The sequence below is a fragment of the Halichoerus grypus genome, chromosome 2 (genome assembly GCF_964656455.1).
Source record: "Halichoerus grypus chromosome 2, mHalGry1.hap1.1, whole genome shotgun sequence".
Classification (NCBI taxonomy): Eukaryota; Metazoa; Chordata; class Mammalia; order Carnivora; family Phocidae; genus Halichoerus; species Halichoerus grypus.
The window spans coordinates 41,030,059-41,052,404 of NC_135713.1; the positions used below are offsets into that span (position 1 = coordinate 41,030,059).

The following is a 22,346-nucleotide window of genomic DNA, read 5'->3' on the forward strand; positions in this document are numbered from 1 at the left end:
GGCAGTAACATACAATTACTTTTATTTTTTCTACACAATTTTTTTAACAATTGTTTTGTGTTTGTTCGATGGTTTGTCTCTTAGTTTTGTATGTATGATCTGTGTGATTATCCCTAAAGATGTACCATATTCTTTACCAATTCAATAAATCTGTTCTCAAGACGTTCTAGCACCTTCTGAAATATTGTAGACTGTTTGCCATCTGCCTGCAGCCAATGGTCAATCCTAGGATTTTCCTTCCCCTGTCTGGGGATTTCCTTGGCCCCTCTCACATTAAATCACCAGTCACCTGTACCCTATGTCTTCCTCTTTCCTATTTCTTTATTTTGGTGGAGCGCATTCTCCCATAGTTTCCTGAGAAGAGGAACGTACAAAGATAAATTCTCTAGGCCTTCAAGGTTCTGCAATTTCTCCTCAATGTGTCTAGGTGTGGATTTTTTAAAAACTTATCCTGCTAAGGACTTGTACTTCCTGGATCTAAGAATGCATATTTTTTATAAATTCTGGACAATTCTTACTGTTATCTCTTTGCATATTGCCTCTCCTCAGTTTCTTTATTCTTGCCTTCTAGAACTCAGATTTGATGCATGAACCTTCTTATTTCAGTATCCAGATCCCTTAAACTCTCTTTCATATTTTCCATGCGTTTCTCTCTGTTTAACAGTCTGGATAATTTCTTCAGATCTGTATGCCCTTTTGCTATTTCTCTTTTCTAGATATCTGTTTGATCTGCCTATTTCAGTGTTTAATTTCAAAGGCTTAATTTTTAGTTTCTATATGTTCTGCTTGGTGCTTTAAAAAATCAAAATCATACAGGTCTTTATTTTTTTTATAATATGGGGTTTTTTTCCCTGCTTATTTTAGTTTTTACCTGATAGTTTGACTCTCTGATGTTCTTGGGGTCTAATCCTGCTCATTGCTGTGGAGTTCTTGTAATTTTGGATTGCAAACTCATCTTCAGGACAGGGTTAGCTGCTGGAGACATTTTATTTCTATGAGCACTCAGAGTAGCATTAGTCCAGAACTGTTCTTGTTGATTTCTCAGCTTTGGGTTACCTGGGCCACATGTGTAGTATCAATTTGAACCTAAAACCCAGTGAGGGCCGGCCTGTTTTTATGAATTTTCAGAGGGGACTTTTTGTCCTCATGTAGGACCCAAGCCAAGAGGACTTCATCTTCTGTGTGAGTGGGGGACATTTTTTTTGATTCACCATTTCATTGGAGTCTTTGGGGGCCCCAGTTCTCTAAAGAAGGTTATCTCCTGTTCCTGCCTGAACACCTGCGCCCAAGTCCCTGGTTGCCTGAACTTGGCGATGCCCTTTTCCCTTCCCACCCCTCTGCTCCGGGCCCCAGCCACGTCCGCTCAGCTGCTCCTGCTCTGCTTTCCAGTTCTCTCTGTTTGGGGACCCTGCTATTTCCTTTCCTCTCTTGCAAGCCCTGCTGGGCTATGAAGAGGAAGTTGGTTATACCTGATCCAGCATGTCTAGGATGTTTTGTAGCAGGGAGGGTTTTCAGGCCATGTTGTCCACAGTACTGTCACTTGTACTTTTAAGCCTAGAGATAAAGGGGTTGTGGGAGTTTCAGGGATGGGAAGTCCATCTGGCTGGGAGTATCAGGAAAAGGAAGGGAAGATGAATGTCCAAGGGTAGAGACATGGGAGGGGGCCCAGCAGGTGCAAAAGCACAGAGGCAGGAAATGACCATGCAGGCCTGGAGGAAAACATGTAGCTCTCTTTAGCTGGAAGATGGTCTGTGAAGGGAAAATGAGCTTGGAGCCAGACCACAGAAAAGCAGGGAGCCGTTCAAGCCTCACAGCATGGAATGCCAAGATCAAAAGCTTTATTTCAGGGGGCGCCTGGGTGTCTCAGTCGGTTGAGTGTCTGCCTTCGGCTCAGGTCATGATCCCAAGGTCCTGGGGCCGAGCCCCGCATCGGGCTCCTTGCTCAGCGGAGAGCCTGCTTCTCCCTCTCCCTCTGCCTGCTGCTCTGCCTATCTGTGCTCTCTCTCTATCTCTCTGTCAAATAAAATAAATAAAATCTAAAAAAAAACTTTATTTCAGGAAGTTTAAGCTGGAAGCACCTCCAGGATGCATGGGCGTGGGTGGCAGCAAGAGGGAGAGGGCTTTAGACTTGGAAAGGTGCTCCTGGAGGCTGTGGAAAGAGCCCAGGGGATGGGTCGTGAGGCCTGAGTGGGGTAGTGGGGGTAGAGAGAAGGGAACCCCTGGGAGAGAGGGTGGGAGAGACTTGGCTGAACCAAATAAATCTGGGTCAAGAGCTGGGGGAAAAATAGAAGAAAAGCTAGGCAAGCACATTATCTGAATCCTGGAAAATGTCAACAATTATGAGCCGTGTTCTACCTTTTAAGATTGTTCAGATACTGCCCACAGATGCTGATACACAGTTCATTTTGCAGTGTGCAAGCTAGAGATGTTTTTAGGCCGCTTGATGAGTAGTTGTCTTTGGATTAGAGACAGCGGGTTCCAGTAGAGCTCCCGGAAGTGAGTCGGGATGTGTTTGCCTTTCCTAGAACCTGCTGACATGGCTGAACCTGGGACTGATGAGCCATCCTCCAGGACAGGGAGTCCCGACGGAGAAGGCCGGGTCTCTGGGGAGAGACAGCTGCTGCATCAGAGGCTGGCTGTCAGGGAGCTCATTGACACTGAGCTCTCCTACCTGCACATGCTCCGCCTCTGTGCCTCCGACATCCGGAGCTCCCTGCAGCAGGTACTGGGGCTGCACGGAGCCTCCCGTGATAGGGCAGACGTGGGTCCTGGCTTCTCTTCCAGGGGCGGGCTTGATAGAGGGGAAGGTGTGGTGGCTGCAAGTCACCTGGATGTAAGCCGGGGTAGTTCCCTTTATTGGCCATGCAGCCTTCAGCAAGGCCTTTAACACATCGGCGCCTTAGCCTATTCATCTGGTAAATGGAGAGAGGAATAGTCACCTCAGAGAATTAAGTGAGCTAATGGATAAAGTAGCCCTTTATCAAATTTAGAGCAGATTGCTTAAACTGACCTATATTCTAATTGTCTCATTTAGGAGATGGCAACAGGAAGAAGTTATCACTATGATGGGTTTTTACATCTTTTTTTTTCTCCTGATTTCAAAAATCATACAGGCTCTCTCTATAAAATGTAAAGTATCCCTTAGCATGTAAGCTCCATGAGGGCAAAGACTGTTTAGTTCAATATAACCCCAGTTCTGGACTCATAAATCAGAGACTTCAATTAGTGTTTCTTGAATGAATGAAGGAAATACTCAAGTAGGAAATGTGGAAGGTGAATGTCCTCTCATATTTTAACCTCCAGAAATTAGGATTTTTCTCTATAGGCATTAAACAAACAACTACAGATTGTTACTTATTCTAACAAAAATAAGAGCGTACTCTAGAGATTTTTCTACAGTTAAGCTTTCCTACTTGATTGTGCATCCAGGGTAGTCACACACACACACACACACACACACACACACACACACACAATCTCCTGTATGCACACATGCACATACATAGATGTCCTGCAGTGGTATGGCCAGTTTATAGTAGCTGGAGTTCAGAACACATCTCAAGGTAATGGTGGTGGGTGCCAAGCACGTCAGAGCTGGAAGGAAGTCCAGCTTTCCACCCTAATATGACAGATAGGGAAACTGAGGCAAGAAACATGATGGCTGCCAGCAGATCTAGGCTAAAACCCCAGTTCAGCTTTCATTCCATGCTGAGCCCTCCGTCTCTTCCTCTCTTCTTGTAGAGTAATGAGAACACCTAATTTATACCTAAGTTATAAGGCTTTTCAAAGCCTTGCAAACATTCCACTGGGGCAATCTTCCCAGGAGTAATAGGACCCTGAAGGTATGAATGTTCTGGACTGATCTCCAAAGCCTGCAAATAAAGTCCCTCTTCTCAGCTCCCAGAGACTCCTATGGTTTCTTTGTTCCTTCTAGCTGCCCCAGGGAGATCTGGATGTCCTGTTCTCAAACATCGATGATGTCATCGAGGTGAACAGCAGATTTCTTCATGATCTGCAAGAGACGGCATCCAGGAAGGAGGAACAAGTGCACTTGATTGGTGAGCAAAGACAAGGCCATCGTCAGCCCTGGATTCCCGTGGAATTGTCCTCAGCATGTGGGCATTGCTAAACTGTCCCTAGAGTTCCAGGGAAATGCAGCTCAATGGGAGTTTGTTTTGGGGAATCCCTGAAACACAGCATGTCAGAGCCGGTAGGACCATCAAATAATATCCAGGCCCATCCCATCACTTTACAGAAGAGGAGACCGGGCCCCAGAGACAAGGAGGGACTAACTGGTCAGTGACCCAGCTGAGCCTTTAGTTATTTACTAGGCTTAGTTATGTGCTGAGCATTGCCAGTCACTATGCTGTGTGCTGGGGCACAGCATCAAGTGAGTCCAAGTGCTCATTCTTAAGGCTTGGCAAGTTAGAGAGACAGACAATAAACAGATAAACGAGAATTTTAGGTAATAATTTAGAATTTGAAGAAAAGAAACAAATGTAGTAACCTTTGGGCATGAGAGTAGTCCTAAGAAGGGGACATTTGAACTGAGACCTGAATATTAGGAAGGAGACAGCTATGGGATGTGAAGGGAGAGCAGAGAGAATGGCTATGCAAAGGCCCTGAGGCAGGGATAAACCTAGAATGTTTGAAGGACAGACAGAAGGAAGTCTAGTGTCACTCCAGGGGAGTTTGTGAGGGGATTGTGTTAGGAGATAAGATGGAAGAGGTGGAGAAGGACCAGATCATGTAGGGCCTTCTAGGCCATGGTAAGGAGTTCAGATTTTATTCAGAATGTGATGAGAAACTAGTGGACGGTTTTGAGCAGGAGAGTGATGTGGTCCCATTTATGTTTTTGATGACCTCTTTGGCTGTTGTGGACAGTGGGTTGTGAGGGAATGGCAAGCGTGGAAGCGTGAGACCCACAGGGGCCTTACTGTCACCCCGGTGAGCGATGGTGGGAGTGTCCTCATTCTGGAATGGTCAGGAGGACCCTCTAGAGCATAAAGGAGGAGGGACGCGTGGGTATAAACCTCACACCTGTGTCCCTCCGTCTCTTCTCACTTGTTGCCCTGGGTCACTTGACAGAACCTGAGGGTCAGAGGTTTTTGAGTGGAGTCAGACAGGTAAGGTGTAGGGGTGCCGAGTAGAGAAGGGGAGGTGGAGGGGAGGGCACCCGGCACAGGGCCCACCCAAGTTCCCTGGCCTTTACATCACCAGTCTACCCTTTCTGAGACATGAATGATGATGGGGATTAAAAATAGCAAGGACAGATATTTTTTAGACAGCCCACTTTCTGAGTGTTTGCTAAATGCTTAGCACTGTTCCGATGTCCATGTATTAACTCATTTCATCCTCACAACAACGCTGAAAGGTAGATGCTGTTACCTCATTTTACAGGTGAGGACACGGAGGCACAGTGCGGAGACGTGACCTGCCAAGGTCACGCGGCTGGCGGCAGAGCCAGGATCTGAGCTCGGCCGTCGGTCCCCGTAGCCAGTGCTGTCAGTTGTGGACTGAACAGCTTCCATGGAGTAGAGCCTGTGTGTTACGTGTTTATTATTCCCTTGAAAATAGAGTTCCTTATTGAAACAGCAATGTGGATGAGTCACTGTTGCCTATACAAGACAGGTGAACACAAAATTAACAAGAATTCTCAAGGGGAGAAGCAGACTCACCACTGAGTGTGGAGCCCGACGCGGGACTCCATCCCAGGACCCTGGGATCATGACCTGAGCCGAAGGCAGATGCTTAACTGACTGAGCCACCCAGGCGCCCCTGTCAATGAATACGTTTTTAGTATCAGTATGTCCCATGCAACATTTGGGACATACTTATACTAAAAATGTATTCATTGTTTAACTAAAAATCAGTTGTGTATTTTTTCGCCTCTAACTTGGCAGTCCTATTTCCTGACCTTCACAGAGTCTACAGAAAATAGCCTCCTCATCCTCTGCCCCTTGTGGTTAGCCAAAAAGAGGCACAAAGAATCCACATGGCTCTTCTCTTTGGTGCCCTGTGTGCTGGGTCAAGACTGCCCTGGCTTCTGCCAGCTCTGTATTCCTGATCCGGCCCCCATGCCTTCCTATGCAAGGGAAGCCCTTCTCCCAATCCTGTAGGCCCAGCATTTTAAAAGATTTTTGGACCTCAGGCATGGCTGTCTTTTTTTTTTTTTAAAGATGTTTTATTTTTATTTGACAGAGAGACACAGCGAGAGAGGGAACACAAGTAGGGGGAGTGGGAGAGGGAGAAGCAGGCTTGCCGCTGAGCAGGGAGCCAGACACAGGGCTCCATCCCAGGACCCTGGGATCATGACTTGAGCCGAAGGTAGACGCTTAACGACGGAGCCACCCAGGCGCCCCTAGGCATGGCTGTCTTTAACAGGCTTTTTTTCCTCCCAGGTGACTTAGGTCCCTTATCCTTTCGAATGAGTCCAACACAACTCTGACATTCACAAGAGTATCTACTCCGGGTTGTCTCACCAGAAGGCACCATGGTGCAGTCCAATAGAAATGTAATTCGAGCCACACATTTCATTGAAAATTTTTGAGTAGCTCCATTTAGAAAATTAAAGAAGCAGGTGAAATTAATTTTAATGATACATTTGATTTATCCCAATATGTCCAAACTAATATTTCAACATGTAATCAATATAAAAATTATTCATGAGATATTTTACTTCTTTTTTTGTACTAAGTCTTGGAAATCCAGTGTCTTTTATACTGACAGCACATCACAGTCTAGATTCTCATATTTCAAGTGCCCAAAGGCCACGTGTAGCTGGTGACTACTGCATCTGGGCGGTGCGGGTCTAATGGTTTGGAGTCTGACTGGCCAGGCTCTGCCCCCCACCAGTTCCTTCGTGCCTCTGAGCCTCAGTTTCTGCCTCTTTGAAACGTGCCAGCCGCGACTCTGAGTACCACGGACTAGCTCTTTCATTCTCACAGTGCTGTGGCTTGTTGATTACTATCATTACTGTCTCTATCTTACTAAAGAAAAACCGGAGGCTCAGAAAAGTTCAGTAATTTATTTCCTCAAGGTCACACAGCTTGACCAGGCAGTCAAGAGCCCTAACTCTTGACCATCTTGACTCTCTTTCTCATCTTTCTGATTCATCCCAGCTACAGGTATTCTTTTGATGCTGAGAATAACTTTTCCACTACTGTGACTTGTTTAGCCTGGTCTGTGATCATAAGGCAAGAGGAAAAGAAGTAAGTCTTTCCTTTTGCATTCCTGGTATTCCTGCCCCTGTGGATAGCTGTGCTTCCTGGGAGTTTGCCTTCTTCTGCCCCTGGCCACTCTATGATACAGTTTCTTTGCCATCAGTCACATTCCTGCTGACACGCACCTGGGTTAAGGAGAATGTGAGAACCGCCCTAGATTTCAAGGCTACGCCCAGGCTGTCTCTTAGCAGGGATGGTCTCTGCAGTTGGCTGATGCCTGGCATGCAGATTCTCCCTAGCTATAGTTTCGTGTCCTCTTTTCTCTGTTCTCCCTCTTTCTGGGGGCTTCTTCTGAGGCGTTCTCTCTGAGGGTCGGCTGGATCAGAACTGGGGAAGAGGACTGGTCCTGGGTGGCAGTCTGGGTGGCTGCAAGCTGGACCACACTGGGCTACGCACCATCCCATGTGTCCGACGGGGTCTGGTCCAAGTCAGAGGCCAGCCTGTAGCTTCAGCAGGCAGTAGGGTCTGCTGGGTTTCCTGGGGTCCACAGCTCCCCACCCCCTTTTGAATGGCTAACACATTTCTCTTTATCCTCACCACTTCCCCCTGGATGGACAACCAAAGACTCTTATGGATAGTTGAGGTAGTGTTCTAACAGCCACTCCTGTAACCACTTTTGACCCCTAGTTTAGTCTCAACATAGTATAGATCTTTTTTTTTTTTTTAATTAATAGACATTACTTTTTAGAGTGCTTTTAGGATTACAGACAAAGTAAGTAGAATGTACAGGGAACTCTCATATAGTCCCACTCTCGGTAAACTCATAGAAGTGGAATCATACAATATCTGTCCTCTTGTGTTTGGCTCTCACTTAGCATAATGTCTTCAAAGTTCTTTTTAAACTTTCTTAATCTTAAAGTAATTTTAGATTTATAGGAAAGTGGCAAAAATAGTACAGAGGTCCTATATAACCCTTGATCTAGCTTTCCCTAACTTTAACATCTCAGATATCCATCGTACAATTGTTGATAGCAGGAAATTAACATTATTGCAACACTATTAACTCTAAAGACCTTATTCACATTTTGCCTGCTTTCCTACAAATGTCTTTTTTCTGGCCCAGGATCCAATCTAGGTTACCACAGTTCATTTTATTGCATGTTCTCTTGGCTTCTTTAGTCTGTCTGTCTTTTGTGACCATAACACTTCTGAAGAGTCTGAGCCAGGTTTGTAGTATATCCCTCAGTTTGAAGTTTGAAGTTACTAAAATTAAAATGATTTTATAGATTTTATAAAAGTTTATGTACGATCTATATTTTATAAATTATAAAAGTGCATATTTTATAAACATTTTATATATCTATAAAATTAAAATTATTTTCATTCTTAAATTGACATTATACATTTTTGGCAATATAGCCACTGTCCTGTCCTTCTTAGTGCCTCAGAACAGGGGCACGTGATGTTGCTATATGTTATTACTTAGAATAATGTTAATTTTGATCACATAGTTGATAGAAGGTAGTATCTTCTGTGTTTTTCCACTATAAAGTTACTATTTTTCCCACTTGTTATTAATAAATAGCTTATGGAGAAAAACTTTGATATTATGCAAATGTCCTAATTCATCTCAAACTTTTACCCATTAGTTTTAGCATCCATCAGTGGTTCTTGCCTGCAATAATTATTACTGGTGTTCTCATGGTAATTTCAATTTCACTTATTCCTTCTACCTTTATTAATTGCAATTTTTCTATAAGCAAGAACTGTCCCTTCATGCCCATTCATTTGTTCAATTATTTATTTATGACACCATGGACTCTTAAACATTTACTTTATTCCATGAGTCAGAATCCAGTACTATCATTATTTATTTTCTTGTTCAAATTGTACCAGTGTTGGCCATCGAGAACTCCTTCAAGTTGGTTCCTGTGTCCTTTTGGTATGCCTCCAACAATTTTTGAGCACATCCTTATTTTCTGACACTACAGGATGTTCCCGGCTCATCTTGTATTTCCCTGCCCCATCCTTGGAATCAACCATTTCTCCTAGGAGCCCTGGTTCCTGTTTGGGGGGAATGGTATTTAGACACCAAGCTCTAGGCTGTAGGTGTGCTCTTTGCCCCTGGGATGTCATTGTTCCTAGGCCCTCTCAGGTAATAGAGCTGGGAAATACACACACACACACACACACACACACTAATGTATGCATATACACTTATCTACATTTCTTTCTATATCTATCTATCTCTGTATTTATATATTTAAAAACATGAGCTCATACTGATACCTACAATTCCAGTCCATCCAATCCGTGCTCACTTCTCATCCCTACTACCCTATCCCATTCCCTCATTCTTTCCACCCTATCCCATCCACCTGCTGCAGGTAACCAATCTTATAAATTTCTGATTTAAAAATATGGAATGTGGGGCTCCTGGGTGGCTCAGTTGGTTAAGCATCTGCCTTTGGCTCAGGTCATGATCCCAGGGTCCTGGGATCAAGTCCCCACATCAGGCTCCCTGCTCAGTGGGGAGCCTGCTTCTCCCTCTGTCTCTGCAGCTCCCTCTGATTGTGTGCTCTCTCTTTCTCTGTCAGATAAATACATGAAATCTTTAAAAAATAAATAAAAAATAAAAATATGGAATGCTTCACAGATTTGCCTATTATTCTTGTGCGGGGACCACACTAATCTTCTCCATATTATTCTAACTTTCGTATATGTGCTGCTGAAATTGAGCACTAGAGTGATCTATCTAAAACAGAAAGCAGATCATCCCTGCCCAAACCCCTCTGGTTGCTTCCTGACACCATTAGAATAAAATCCAAACACTACTCCATCTTACCTACCTACTTAGAGGCCCTGTGTGATCTGGCGGCAGTTTCTTCTTTATTTTCTCTGCTTTGTGCCCTTGTTTACTCTGCTCTGGCTATTCTTGCCTTCTTGCTGTTGCCCTTATGCCAAGTGCGCTCCTGCCTCAGGCTTAAAGCCCTTTGCATTTTCCTTCCATAGGCCTGGAGTGCTGCCTCCACTCTGCATGCCCAGGGCCAGGTACTTCTGGTCTCTGATAAACATGCACATCTTCATGGAGGCCTTCCTTACATAGATCTTCTACTTTCTAATGCTTTGTTTTGATTCTTGGTATCATCACATTCTGACATATGTAATGTATTTACTTATTGTCTGGCTTCACCACGAGAACGTAAGCTCCATCAGGCAGGGGCTTTTGTTTTGTTCACAGAGCGTAGAAGAGTGCCTGGCGTATAATCGATAAATAAGCAGTTGGTAAATATCTCTTGAGTAAAGTTTGCGTCAGGTATTTTTACATGCATTATTTGATTTAGTCCTAACAGAAAAACACTTGGAGGTGAATACTATTTTTATTCCAATCTATGGATGAGGAAATGGAGAGTCCAGGAGGTCAAGTGCTTGCCCTCCGTTATGCCCCAGGGGAGGGGTTGGCTGGAGATCTGTTCCTAGTTCTCTCTGACTCCAGGTCCATGCTTGTGACTACCTGTGCTCTACTTGAGGGTGTCTTTGTAGACCAGGGGTTTGAAGTTGTACTGGCCACACAGGGTGATTGTAAAGATACAATGAGTATGTTTTGTGAACTGTGAAGCTCTGTACAAATATAAGAATTATGAATATTATTGCCGTAAATATCGCTACACTTTATTAAGACTCCCAGGGCACCAGCCCGAGCTCTGCATCATTCTGTCACATAATTCTTATGGCAGCCTTTTGAAATGAGATGAAAACATGGAAACTCAGGAAGAAGAGGTAACTTGCCCAGAGTGACGGAACTGGTTAGGCCTATCAGTCTAGTCTCCCTCCCGAGCTGAGGGCTTCGCTGTCTCACTCACCACCTCCATGTCCCAAGTGAGGGGACGTGCAGACATGCCTTTGAGGGCTCCTTATTGCTTTTGCACCATCAGGTAACTTATTCCTGGAATGCCACGAAGAGTTGGAGCGAGTCTACAAGGTGTACTGTGCTAGCTACGACCAGGCCTTGCTGCTGCTTGACACCTACCGGAGGGAGCCAGAGCTGCAGCGAGAGATTCAGAGCATCATCGAGGCAGTGGTGTGAGTAGCAGACCAGTGAGCCCGCCCCCCTGCTGCCATTGACCCTGGGGTCAGGAGCTGTCCAGGTCTCACCCCTCCTTGGTGCGGCTCATGCTGCTGCAGGAGTGTCTCAGTCAGGTCAGGCTGCAGAGACACACAATTCCCGACTCTCGGTGGCTTCCAGTAACAGAGGTTTATACCTTCCTGTGCTCCAATGCGGGTGACCTGAGCCTCTTCTCTGTGCCATCCTCACTCCAGAGAGCAGCCACTCTCTGGATTATTGCCAGTAACTGTGGCAAAGGGCAAGAGAGCTCCGGGGGGGGGGGGGGGGGTCTGGGTGGCTCAGTTGGTTAAGCGACTGCCTTCAGCTCAGGTCATGATCCTGGAGTCCCACATTGGGCTCCCTGCTCAGCGGGGAGTCTGCTTCTCCCTCTGACCCTCTCTCCTCTCATGCTCTCTCTCACTCTCTCTCTCTCTCAAATAAATAAATAAAATCTTTTAAAAAGAGAGAGAGAGCTCTGGGGGGTCTGATGCTGGTAATCAGGTGCTCCAGACCAGAAAGGATGTTCATCACTTCTCATAATTCATGGGCCAGAACAAATCCCATGACTTTGTCCAACTGCCCAGAGGCCAGGGTGTGCCACCCGGCCTGGGTGTCCAGAGGTGGAAAAGCAGAAACATTCGGTGGACAGCACTCATGTCTCCCAAGGGAAGGGTGGTGAGCTGGGGGGGAACCACATGCTGTAGGCACAGTGGCATGAGGCAGGTTCGGATCACCTCGGAAGGCCTCTCCGCAGAGAGCTGAAAACTGCCCCATGAAACGGGATCAAAGCTGCCCTGGCTGGCCTCACCACCCAGAGCTAGCACCAGTGGGTAGAAGCTCTAGATAGAGATGTGTAGAACAGATATTTTTTAAATTAAAATTTTGAATGGCGAACAGTTACGTAGTTCAGAAGCTTTAAAACATCCAAATTTATGCAGCACAATCCTGTCCTGTCCTAATCCTGTCCCTTCATCTACCCAAATACTACTCTCAGCCCCAAAGTCAAGCTAACCACTTGTAAATTGCTTGTGAATCTTTGCAGAGTTCCTTTATGCATATAGAAGCAAATACAAATACATGCTCTCATTTTACTGCCTTTTTAAAGAAAGTTTGTATCTTTTTTCCACTTACCATATATCTTGGACATCTTCCCATTTCAATACATACATGTGTGAGCCTTTGAACAGCATGTTCTGCCACCACATGGCTGCTCCCCAGTTTATTTAACTGGTCTCTATTAATGGACATTGATGTGCTTCTTTTCTTTGGAGATTACAGATAGTGTTCAGTGATTATTCATGAGCATATGTCATTTTACTCAAGTGCAAGTATTTTTTTAAGGTTTTATTTATTTATTTTAGAGAGAGAGTGTGTGCATGAGTGGGGGGAGTGTGCACAAAGGGAGAGGGAGAGAGAATCTCAAGCAGACTCTATGCTTACTGTGGAGCTCAATGCGGGGCTTAGTCTCATGACCCTGAGATCATGACCTGAGCCAAAATCAAGAGCTGGATGCTCAACAAACTGAGCCACCCAGGTGCCCCACAGGTGCAAGGGTTTCTGTAAGGTGAATGTCCAGTCATGGACTCGCTAGGTCAAAGAAAGTATGTATGGATAATTTTGCTAATATAGCAAAATTTCCTTCTATAAAAGCTATACCATGAGCAAGGTGTGCATGTCTGTTTCCTCATAGCCTTACCAGAGTGTGTCATTAAACTTTAGAATATTTGCAACTGAAAGAGGTGACAAATGGTGTCTCAGTGTGGTTTCATTTTGCATTTACTTCTCATGATTAAAGTTGGTCATTTCTTTGTATATTTAATAGTCGTTTATATTTCCTTGCCTGGGATTGTTCTGCTTCTTTTCTGTTTCAAAAAGGCTTCTATCTTCCCCAGGACAAGCTCCCCAAATGGAGATAGATGAAGGTCATTTTCTGGAAATCAGAATAGTGTAGGAGGATGAGAGGCTACTATTATTTTATCTCATTTAGACATTCCCTTTACACCCAAGAGAAAGAGTGTGTAGATTTAGATCTTTGAAGATGATGTTATCTACTGTGGGAGCTCCTGCTATCTCCCCTCCTCCTCTCCCTTGCCTATCCCCTCAACCCCCTGAAGCCTCCTTTTCAGTTACCCATGTCCTGGCCCCCTCTACCCCCAAAAAAACTACATTCACTTCCCCCTTTGATTCATCCTTCCAAGAGTCTTACAAATTTAGGCTTTTGCAAGGGTCACTAAATACATTTCAATATGAGAGAGGCAGGTAACGAAAATGAGGGAAGCAGGGTGGCAGGTGTGGGGCAAAAGGGAACAGTGGAGACTGTGGCCAACCAGAGCCAACAGACCCCGTGTAGAGGCAGCTGCAGCCCTGCTTCTGCTGATGTTTGCTCTATCGAGTAGCTTTCGCTGTGTAACAGACTGCCCCAAAACAGAACGGCTTAAGACAGACATCTATTTGGCTCACTCTCCTGCACGTTAGCAATATAGCCGGGCTCAGTAAACGATTCTTCTAGCCCTGGCTGAGCACCTTCACGTGCCTGTGATCAGCTGTAGGTCAGCTTTGCTGATCTTGGCTGGGCTCTCTCGTGTATCTGAGACACGTGAGCTGACTCAGCTCTGGCCATACAGCCTCTCATCATCTGGCAGGTGGCCCAGGCTTGCTCACATGGTGGTCACAGGGTTGAGACAGGGAGAGAGCAGGAGGGAGGGAAAAGGGAGGTGGAGGGCAGGGGAAGGCCTTTGGAGGTCTTGGCTGGGAATTGACATTCTGTGACAGAACGAAGGGGTGGAAAAATAGACCCTTCTTCTCAAGGGGAGGGACTTCGGGGTCCTATTCAAAGTGGATACAGCAGCCACCACAACAAAGGGGGTGCATACTGTGAGCAGAGTAATTACAGCCCTATTTTACAAACCATCCGCCTCAGTTGCCATGTAGGAATATGAGTTCACTGTGGCCAGATCCTCTGATTTTTCAAAAGAAGTCAGAAGCTTTGATATAACATCTCCCAGGTGCCAAATCCTGGCATCTAGCTCAGACATGTTAGAAGCAGTGTTGGGGGGCCCTGGTTGGCACAGAGGCTGCGGTTTGTCACGCCTTCCACACTCTGGGCTTTCCCGGCCAGACCAGTCTGGCCTCCATGGGCTCTGGTGCCACACTGCCCAGTGGCGAATCCGGCTGTGCCCCTGTCTCACCTGAGCAGAGCCGTTTCATGACTCAGAACCTGGTTTCCTTATGTGTAAAGGGGGAGTGATAACTATACCTCATGGGGGTTTGGACTCAATTGTACCCAAGTGACATTCTGTAAACCCCAGCTATGATCCTTGTCTTGACTAGGCAGGGGTTGTATTTCTCTGAAACCACACTGTGGCTCTCGGCTCTAGTGGTTTCAATGCTCCTTTTTTTCCCTTTTTTTTTTTTAAGAATTTATTTATTTGAGAGAGAGAGAGCACAAGCAGGGGGAGCAGCAGAGGGAGAAGCAGGCTCCCCGCTGAGCAGGGATACCGACGCGGGGCTCGATCCCAGGACTCCAGGATCATAACCTGAGCCGAAGGCAGACGTTTAACCGACTGAGCCACCCAGGCACCACCCCCCCTTTTTTTTTAAGAGAGGGAGTGAGGGGTAGGGGAGAGGGACAGAATGAGAGGGAGAGAGAAAATCTTAAGGAGGCTCCACGGCCATCATGGAGTCCGATGCAGGGCTCAATCTCATGACCTGAGATCATGACCTGAGCCAAAATCAAGAGCCTGACATTCAACCAACTGAGCCACCCAGGTGCTCCTCAATGCTCCTTTTTTATAACAAACATTAAATTATTATCCTGACATATATTCTCGAAATACATATAAATATCCTACCTGTATACAGAACTGGAAAGAAAATTTAATGGCTTAACTGTAATAAAAAGAAGTAAAAGGAAAATAATGTCTAATAAAGTAATATGTATTTCAGTGTGCCGATGTTTGGGCACCACTACCCTAGAAAATCTAATGAAGGAATCAGATGCTGGCACCTACATATAATAAATAAGTTTGGATTCAAGGAAAGAAAAGTCAGAAGCCATTCCACGTAACACGTATCAAAAAAGGAAAGAACAGAGAATGTGTGTGCCCTAGAATGACAAGTAGCAATGAGAGCAAATTTGACCTACTTGTGTATGATAAGAAGAAGCAAACAACAACATAAATGACATAGGGATAACATTACGCTCTGGGGGGCAGAGGAAGTGAGGAAGTAGGATGTATGATGTTCTAGTAGATGATCTGGGTCTTGTTTATGAAAGGTAGCATCATAATAATTTGCAGTGCTATGGTAAGTGACTGGATGGAGTCGAAGTGTCACAAAAACATCTCCGCTCTTGCAATTGCAGCACATTTTGAGGCACTCATTCAGCCTGTGCGCATCCAGAGGGACCTAGGAGACTTAGCACTCTAGTGCTTAGTCCTTGCAGATGGCTGCTGCCCTGGTCCCTGCCCACTAAGTGCCCGGAGCAGCCCCGTGCCTGCAAGTTTCCACCGTGCCCTCGATGAGAGCCCCTGGTCTAATGTTGCCCCAGGAATGTCATTCTTCCTGCCAGCATTGCTTTCTATCTCCTCTCTCTTGAAACAGTAATCCTGGCCTTCTTGTGCTTATGATCATGGGACTGTTTCTGGAGCTTAGCCGAACTAGAATCACCAGACCAGCCAGTAGTAAGTGGTTCTTCTTATCCAGTTAGGATGGATGAGACTATCTAATCAGATTCTTTGTGATTCCAAAATGCATGCTGCCTGCTACCCTTTTATTTGGGTGGGTGAGTGGGTAGGGTGTTCAGTTTATCCTGTCTCTTACTGCAGCTCCCACCTGCGGGCCAACGGGATCAAAGGCTTGCCCTTGCAGTAGGCAGGAAGCTCTGCAGCTATCAGTGGGGAAGAGGCTGCCCTGCAGAGGCTGATCAGTCCCACACAAAGCACCCACTATCTCAGAATGACGGCTGAGGCAGTGTTTGGGGAAGGCAAATAATCTTTGTTTTCCTTTATGGGCAATCTTCGTTCATTTTATTTTTTTTTTAAGTTTTTAAAAAATTTATTTGAGGGGGGACACAAGCAGGGGAGAGGGACAGAGGAAGAAGGAGAAGCAGACTCCCCATTGAGCAGGGAGCCCGACGTGGGGCTCGATCCCGGGACCCTGATGAGATCATGACCTGAGCTGAAGTCGAGTCGGGCGCTTAACTGACTGAGCCACCCAGGTGCCCCAGCAACTTTTTCACTTAACTATGGCTATGAATATCTTTTCACAACACTAGGAATAGTTCTACCATGTTCTTGTTAATGGCTGCACAGAGTTCCTTTCCAAGGCAGCTCACAGACTACGGTGGTTTAACCAACCCTCTGCTGATGGTATCTGGCTTGTTTGCAGTTTTTCACTGTGATAAGTAGAGTTGCTGGTAACTTCTGCCTTTATCTTTGCTCGCTTGAGTTGACATTTCTGTGGGTAGATTTCTGGAGTGGGACTGATGGAACAAAGGATTTGTACATTTTACAAATTGCCAAACTGCTCTTTAAAAAGATCTTACCAATCACGGCTCCCACTGAGAAAATGTAAGCGGGCCTGTCTCCGCATACCCACCCAGCTCTGGGGATTATCTGTCTTGCTTTGCTTTGCTTTGCTTTGCTTTGCTTTGCTTTGCTTTGCTTTGGTCTTTCCTCTCCTCCCCTCCCCTCCCTTCCCCTTCCCTCCCCTCCCCTCCCTTCCCCTCTCCTTTTTTTGGGGGTGGGGGATTATCTTTCAATTTTTGTTGCCTGTTTGAAAGGCCACTTAAAAAATTTTCTCCGGGGGTGCCTACGTGGCTCAGTCACTTAAGCATCTGACTCTTGATCTCAGCTCAGGTCTTGAACTCAGGGTTGTGAGTTCTAGCCCCTTGTTGGGCCTACTTTAAAATATATATATATATATATATTTTTTTTTTCCTTCAGATTACCTTAGAAAAGCTGTAATCGTAAAAGGCTGCTGTAATTCTATCATGACTCCTTGATAATTGTGGAGAAGAGCTGTGATCCTCTCTTTGAAGATGCCCTGTGCTCTTATTTGTGGACAGCTGTCCCCATGAGGCAGTTGGCCCTTTCCCATGGAAAGTAAGCCCAGAGGACAGAGTTTTGCAAATATCTGGTGACTTTTTCCATCTCCCCTGCCTGTGGTCAGCCAAGTGCTAGGAAACCCGTGGTGAGAGCAGATGGTCAACGTAGGCATGTCCTGACAGGTAATCCTACCTTTGCCTCCCCCACAGCCCCCCGCAGCTAATGAGGGGGCACCTACCTGCTCTACCTATTCTTAGCCTCATGACTGATCTTTCCTGGACATTTGGTCTGGAAATATTTCCTTAGGAGGAAGAGCAAGAGGCAAGGGTACCATGGAGAGGGGGCCAGAGAAGGGCTGTGAGCAGCATCTGTGAGTCTTCTTGGATGAGGCATGCTTAGACACTGAGATTTGAAACCCTCGTGGGCTTCTTGAAAGGCAGGTCTGAGGGCTTCTGGTCATGATCAAGGGAAAACTGTGGGAGCCTCTTCCCAGATGCCATTGATTTGGGTAGTTTTTCTGCAAATCCCTGATATCAACAAGAAAGGGACTGGAAAAAGTCATCCATTCATCGAATAGTGCATCTGGAGGGGATCTTGACACTACTCATTCTTGTGTTTTGTTTTATTTTTTACTTTTTTTTAGTGAAAATTTTCATACCTGGAGAAAAATAGAATGTAACAAACATATACCACTACCTAAAATTAACCAGTATTAATATTTTGCTTCATCTATTTTTATGCTAAACTGTTTAAAGACAAATAATAGATATCATGACTTTTTACCATTAACTACATTTTTAAAAAAAATATTTTTTTTTAAGATTTTATTTATTTGAGAGAGAGATTGAGAGAACAAGTGGGAGGAGGAGCAGGGGGAGAAGCAAACTCCCTGGAGAGCAGGGAGCCTGACATAGGACTCGATCCCAGGACCCTGGGATCATGACCTGAGCCGAAGGCAGATGCTTAACCGACTGAGCGACCCAGGCGCCCTACCCTTAAATAATTTAAATGCATCTCTATAAACATATAAAGTTCCTGTGATTATTTTTTTAAACTTTCAACTTTTAAAGCCACAGAACCATTTTACTGAATGAAATCTCAAATGGATGTCCAGCATACAGAGCTGTGCTTGGGACATAGCCATGGACATGTCACCCGGGCAGTTGACTGTGTGAGTCTGGAGCTCAGGACAGAAGCTGGAAACAGAGGTCTGGGTTGGGGCTGTGTTTAAAGCCATCAGACTAAATGAAGTCAGTAAGAGAGTGAGTGGAGGGTAGGGAAGGCCCAGGGCGCTCTGGCATTGGAGCGAGGCCAGCAGAGGAGGCCAAGAGAATGGCCCATGGAGCAGGAAAAGCAGGATGAAGGGCATCTCTGGGGCCAAAAGAAGAAAGTGTTTCAAGAGCAGGGACTAGTCAGCTGTGTCTGCTGCTGAGAGGCCAAGGAAGCAGAGGACAGAGAACTGACCATTGCATTTAGTACAGATGAGAAACCAGGGCCCAGAAAAGGGGTACAATGAGAACTAGCCGTGCCTGTCTAGCATCTAGACCTCATGCATTACAGATGAGGAAACTGAGAACCACATAAGGAGGGTGACTTGCCTGAGAGCACACAGTGAGTTAAAAGGCAGAGCTGGGCCTAGAGCCCAGGACTCCTGTTGCCCGAAATGGTGGGCTTTCCCTACCTAACGCCAGCCTTCTCCCTCAGGCCACAAGCTGGGCCCTCTGGCCTCAGTTTCTTACTGGTAATCCCTCTGCAGAGGATTACCAAGTACCCATTGCTGCTGCAGAAAATCCTGGAGAACACAGTCCCTGATGCCAGTGCCTACCCTGTGCTTCAGAGGGCTGTCTCTGCCCTCCAGGACGTGAACACCAACATCAATGAGTACAAGAGGCGCAAGGAAGTGGGTAAGGACTTGGGGAATTTAGGGGCTATATCAGTGAGAATGCTTCCAGCTACAAGAACACTCATTTCAAACTATCTTCATTAATAAAGGAAATGTAGTGGCTCATGTAACCACAAGTCCAGAGGCAATATGGACTTTAGGTAGGGTTTGATCAGGGTGATGGCTCCATTTCCCAATAATTCTCTTATCTCTGCTCTTTACTGTGTGTCAGCTTCATCTTCAGGCTGGCTTTCCTCATAGTAGTAAATGACTATTGCCATTCTAAGATTCACATCTGCACACCATACCCTCTAGGATAAGACAGGGCCTTTCTCCCCTTAGTCATAAAATAGATTGGAGCATCATTCTGAAAGGACCCATTTGGGTCATGTGCTCACCCTGAACCAGTTACCATGGTTTCACTGTGGCCAGGGGTTTGGGACTCTATGAATTGGCTTATCTCAGCTAGCACCCACCTTTTGAACCAAAGTGAGATCAGTCCCATGCAAACCACATGGCTGCTATACTGTGGAGGAGAAATGAATACGGAGGAGGCCAAGTATATATAAATACACCTTGGGAAGGACAGCTAGTGGGTGGGGAACTCTCAGGTTGTCAAAACAGAAAGGTTTGGAAAATGAAGCAGCGTCCCAAGTAGAGAGCAAACTCAACTGCACGATCTAGATGGTATAATAGTGATAATTTAGTTCCTGTGACACATCTTTCATTCATTATCTGGTTTGATCCTTACAGTCACCCTCAGAGGCTGGCCCTGGTAGCGCCATCTCACAGTCAGGTCAAATGAAAGCTTAAATCGTTTGCTGTAGATCCCAGAGCTGGTGAGAGGCAGAGCTGGCTTTCAGACTCAGGCCCGGGGTGACAGATCAGTGGAAAGCCCTGCACCCGAGTGGGGGAGTGTGGTTCCCAGCCTGGCCTGGCTGACACTGGCCCAGGAGCCTCACGCAACTCACCTCTCACTGAGTTCTTTAGAAAGTACATTCAGACCCACTATCTTATGTGATCCTCCCAGCAACCGTATAAGGTGGCTGGTCTCACTTATGAATGAGGAAACAGGCCCAACGAGTGGCGCCTTGCCAAAATTGGGCAGGCGGGTAGCCGTGTAGCCAGGGCTCACACCTTGCAGCAAGGCCTGGGCTCTCCCTCTGCGAGCGGCCGTTCAGACAGGCGTACTGCTGATGTTTGAGAAAAGGGCCCAAGCGGGCGCCTAGCCAGGGGTGTCTGGGATGCCTGCTTGCCTGGGTCAGCTTTGGTCCCCGTGCCTTCCCTCTCCTCTGTTGGTGCAGCCTCCAAGTACACCAAAGTGGAGCAGCTGACCCTCCGGGAGCGGCTGGCCCGCCTCAACACGCACACCCTCTCCAAGAAGACCACCCGGCTGAGCCAGCTGCTGAAGCAGGAGGCGGGGCTCGTGCCCAGGGTGAGTACAGGCGGAGGACGGGTGGCATCCCAGCCGTTCCACGGGGCAGAACTGGGCAGTGGATGGGGCAGGTGGCATGGAGTCCTCTCAGAGATGAGGAGGCAGGCGCCAAGGGACCGAGGTGACCTCTCAGCACTGCGTCGCCAGGAGGAGGCCGAGTCGGCACCCTCACGTGATTCTGAAGGGCCAGGTAGGGCTCTCTCCACTGCGTCCTGTGTGCTCTTTCTCTGAGTATCCTGTATGCAGATAGGAGACCTAATCTCTGGGTCTGAGCAAAGGACCAGCTTGGAAAAGCCACTAGGAGCAGCTCAGGTTGATAGAGTACTTACTCTACCCCAGGCATTATTTGATCGACACAATAAAGTAGGTGTTTTTATTACTCCATTTGCACCTGAAAAAACAGGCTCAGGGAGGGTAAAACACTTGCCCAAGGTCACACAGCTAGGGAACCAGGACTCGGATGCTTGTGTATCTGATTCCATGATCTGAGTACAAAACCATTAAGCAGCACTCCCTGCCTCTAACCGGCCCACTCAGCTTTGGGGCTGGAGGCACTGGCTCTGATGGGCAGGGCTGTGGTAAAGGTGGTCCCCAGTGAGAGCCTGGGACGCGGATGGGGGCGTACGCTATTCCCTTCTCTCCCTGGGCATGGATATTCTCAGCTCCCACAAACGTCGCTCTCCTCTCAGACAGAAGACAAGGAATTTGATGATTTAGAAGAGAGGTTCCACTGGGTGTCGCTGTGTGTGACCGAGATGAAGAACAACGTGGCTGTTTACCTAGATAATCTGGAGGTGAGGATCCTGCCCTTAATAATGGTTGGGCTGGGCTGGGTCCCCCAGGCAGGAGGCGTGCGGGGCCCGTCGGACAAGCTGGCAAACGCATCAGCTGCAGGAACCCAAAGGGAAGAGGTCACCAGGTCACTGGCTGCGGGTCAGAAGAAGGGCCACAGGCAAGCACTCCCCAGACCACAGCCTCTGAGCCCATTGAGCTCTCAGGGGGTGAGGTTCCCACTGAGTGGGGTTAAAATTCACTGGGGTCCGAGCCCTCCAGAGGGACCGTGCCAGTCTGGCACCTGGAGCAGGTGACACACTCAGGTGCCTGAGAAAGTCAGGCAGGTAATAATATTGAGTGAAATGTGCAAGTGTCCAAGGCTTAATGTCTAACAGGCTGTTCACAAAACTTTTCAGTAGAGTTAAATACATACTGATATTTAGAATTTGACTGAATGCATGGATGAATAAAATCTAAAGGGGCAGCTGTTACTTGGCTTGGAGAAGCTGTTGCTGTTTGGGAATGTGGACTCAGCATAGCCAGTTCTGATTTTAGGGGGGGAAAAAAAAAACCTTTCAGATGAAATCTCATGGTATGTCCACGTGAGCAACGAATTTAATGAAAACCTAAATGCTATGCAGGCCCAAGAAAATACATTTCTACAGGCTGAATTCAGCCCACAGGAACACCAGTTTGCATGCCATCCGGTACATCATTTTCCTTGTGCCAAAATCCTTCACTGTTGTCATCGATGCTGACTCATTCCATCCACTCCGTCCCTTTTCTGTGGTTTTGTCTTCCGTCATGTCCATTTGCGCAAAGCAGCTTGGTCAGATGATAACGGGCTCTTTGGATAATGGGATTTGGGGTGGTCTTAGGGGAGTTGTGGAAAACGCAGGAGGCCGTAGTTGCAGGCCCCTCTGTGTGGGGCAGATGCCTC

General features: G+C 46.6%; 1 protein-coding gene and 1 non-coding gene across 9 annotated transcripts in view; one reads left to right on the forward strand and one right to left on the reverse strand.

Moving 5' to 3' along the window:
* ARHGEF37 (Rho guanine nucleotide exchange factor 37) overlaps nt 1–22,346 on the forward strand; it is a 49,188-nt gene that overhangs the window by 12,397 nt on the left and 14,445 nt on the right. For all 8 annotated transcript variants that reach the window (XR_013445555.1, XM_078066729.1, XM_036080636.2 and 5 more), the window contains 6 exons: nt 2,526–2,722; nt 3,935–4,058; nt 11,099–11,246; nt 19,020–19,219; nt 20,502–20,632; nt 21,322–21,426. Coding sequence is in view for 7 of the 8 variants with exons in the window: in XM_078066730.1 (XP_077922856.1) it covers nt 2,526–2,722; nt 3,935–4,058; nt 11,099–11,246; nt 19,020–19,219; nt 20,502–20,632; nt 21,322–21,426 (905 nt within the window). In the remaining variant the exon portion in view is untranslated. The remainder of the gene's footprint in view (nt 1–2,525; nt 2,723–3,934; nt 4,059–11,098; nt 11,247–19,019; nt 19,220–20,501; nt 20,633–21,321; nt 21,427–22,346) is intronic.
* Nucleotides 9,798–9,905, reverse strand: LOC118528301 (U6 spliceosomal RNA). Its single transcript, XR_004913556.1, has one exon. It is a non-coding gene; the product is annotated as a U6 spliceosomal RNA (small nuclear RNA).